This window comes from Papilio polytes, unplaced genomic scaffold (genome assembly GCF_000836215.1).
Source record: "Papilio polytes unplaced genomic scaffold, Ppol_1.0 DF824024.1, whole genome shotgun sequence".
Classification (NCBI taxonomy): Eukaryota; Metazoa; Arthropoda; class Insecta; order Lepidoptera; family Papilionidae; genus Papilio; species Papilio polytes.
In genome coordinates this window covers 1,002,820-1,005,353 of record NW_013525180.1, presented here as the reverse complement: position 1 = coordinate 1,005,353, position 2,534 = coordinate 1,002,820, and the positions used below count along the sequence as shown (strand labels likewise).

Sequence of the window (2,534 nt, the reverse complement as noted above, 5' to 3'; positions counted from 1 at the left end):
GAGCTGCCTACAGCATTCGTAGTCCTTAAACCCGGACACCAGCTCACTGAGAAGGAATTACTGGATTTTACCGCCACAAGGGTATGTAGGAAACCTGACGAGGGATATAAAAGCATATATATTTTTATACGAAATTTCATTTATAATTGGCGTAGATTAAAATAAATTTAACAGTTGTAACTCGTATAGTAACAGAATTGAAAAAATAGTTTTATTCGCCTAATGAAACTTGATTGATAACTTGGGTTAAATTTATATTAAATTTATTTTTGTAACAATTATATTTCAGTTATCGCGATCTAGCCAGCTCCGGGGCGGCATCATATTCGTTAACGAAATACCCAAAAATCCATCAGGCAAGATACTACGCCGCGTGCTGAAGGAATCATTACAAAAGAAAATAAAAAATAAGTTGTGATAAATATATTTTTGTATACTAATTTTATATAAATAATGTTGGTTTATTTACTGGTAAAGGATATTGATGCTGATTTATTGTTTTTTTTCTCCTAAAGTCCAATCTTAAAATAACAATGTGAATGTTTGATATGGTGTTTGCGCTTGTAGGCTATCTTTCTTTCTAAAATTTACGAGAAATCTTGGAGCCCGACAAACAAAAATTACGTAGATGATAACTATTTTAAATAAGTAGCCCCGAAAGTACCTTTACTTAATTGACACTTTATTAGGGACGTAGAGAAATGTAATGAAGGTATGTCATGTCCCTTAGCGGCATGATGATTGATAGCGAAGCGAAAATAAGTCGATACCCGATCACTTTGTGCGGGGACACATGCGCTAGCCAATCCAATTACCTTTAATGGATGAACGAACTCCCAGAGCTCCAGAGTGGGTGGTACTTCTGCAAATTTGGAAAATTGATAATCGCTTAACCGTTTTACGGTGGATATATTACCTTAATTTGTAGTATTATACAAAAATGATACCCAGCAAGTTAACTTTTTTAACAAAATAAAATCGTAGTAAGAAAGTGTGTGTCATATGGTGTTCATACACTAATGATTTTCGGATATTCTCCTACATAGTGACAACTGCAAAATAACTATATACGAGAAATGTATACAGACATAATAGGTGTTAAATATACCACCCAATTAAGAACTTCCTCCCTTTTTTAAGTCGATAAAATACGACAGAATCTTCTGGAGTTCAGATAGGACATCTGTACCAAATAATAAAATTTTGCAAAAAAAAGTTCGTTATGTTAAACTCTTGACATGTAATTAATTATCAATGTTACCAGTGCAGTATTTTCGTAAATATAAGAAACTAGCTTTCGCAAGCGACTTCGTCCGCGTGGAATAAAAAGTAGCCTATGTGATCTTCCAGACCATACTCTACATCTATGCAAAATTTCATCGAGATCCGTCAGCCGTTTCGGCTACAAACTCTAACAAACATCCATCCATCCAAACTTTCGCATTTATAATATTTGTAAGATGTAAGATAATAATTACCATTCGGTACCGACGAAGTTGCGAACAGCTTATAATAATACTTTCTTTAAGATGACTCTTACCATAAATAACAAAGTTAAACAACAATTGATTCCATTCGAGCCTTCTTAATTAAGCCTTGTCACTTGAAGCGGATTACGAGTGTAATCCTAGCTTTACCTACGCACTATATCGAGCGACATAATCCCGCAGGAAGTATTCAAAAGTACATCGTCACTGACCGGAGGAGGTCATGTAACCAAGGACACTATATTTTTTAATACTTTAATCTCATATTGTGTCACGAGATATGGTATTATGTCTTATTTGTCAATCATTGCTTCCTATTTAATAAGACCTACTACCTACACGCACCTTTGTAATACAGTATTGTTATTTAGGAATCTGCTATATTTTTAGAACACACCTTTTATTTGATAGGGGGATGATAAATTAAAACTGATAAAATTGGTCCTATCCGTTGTAGTTATCATAAACACTCAAGTGTTCATTTAAATCTAATAAAAAAAGGTTAAATAATTGTTATTATATCTAAAAATGCTATTCCTGAAGCATTCAACCAGACATCGCGATGCTGTTCAAAGAAAATAAACATCACCCGTAAGATACCAGCGCGTCATGGACGTACGAAATATTTGCCGAGCCGTCAATTTACTTTTCAAATTTCTTTAAGACCAAGACGTCCGAGTTCATAAACATAACGTTAGAAAAACATTCTGAAACTTTTAATACAAGTTTTTTCATTAAAGTAAACAAATTATTCCTGCTTTTCGCGCAATCAATTTAAATATGAGTTCAAAATTAATACTTCGATCGTAAACTCGATCTATTTTGTCTATTTCCGTGTCATGAATGAGTTTTAAAGTCCGCTCCGAATAGATATCTTTAGTGGGATATAAAATTTAATATGTCTCGTAGGTTTCGTGAGTTCATGACGCGTGGAGTTAATCGGTTTAGCGCGGGAGAAGTGCGCGCATCGCACGGGAAGGCGACTCCGCCGCACTCGCTCGGCCCATACGCGAATCGGCACACGCCGCCACTTCATACCGGCTATAT

At 35.0% G+C, this 2,534-nt stretch overlaps 1 protein-coding gene across 1 annotated transcript in view; it reads left to right on the top strand.

The window, feature by feature from the left end:
* The window catches only part of LOC106100918 (luciferin 4-monooxygenase-like), a 5,849-nt gene extending 5,358 nt beyond the window's left edge, over positions 1 to 491 (top strand). The window contains exons 10-11 of the mRNA XM_013279983.1: positions 4 to 81; positions 290 to 491. Coding sequence (XP_013135437.1) covers positions 4 to 81; positions 290 to 418 — 207 coding nt within the window. The 3' untranslated portion in view covers positions 419 to 491. The remainder of the gene's footprint in view (positions 1 to 3; positions 82 to 289) is intronic.
* The last annotated feature ends 2,043 nt before the right edge of the window (positions 492 to 2,534 follow it).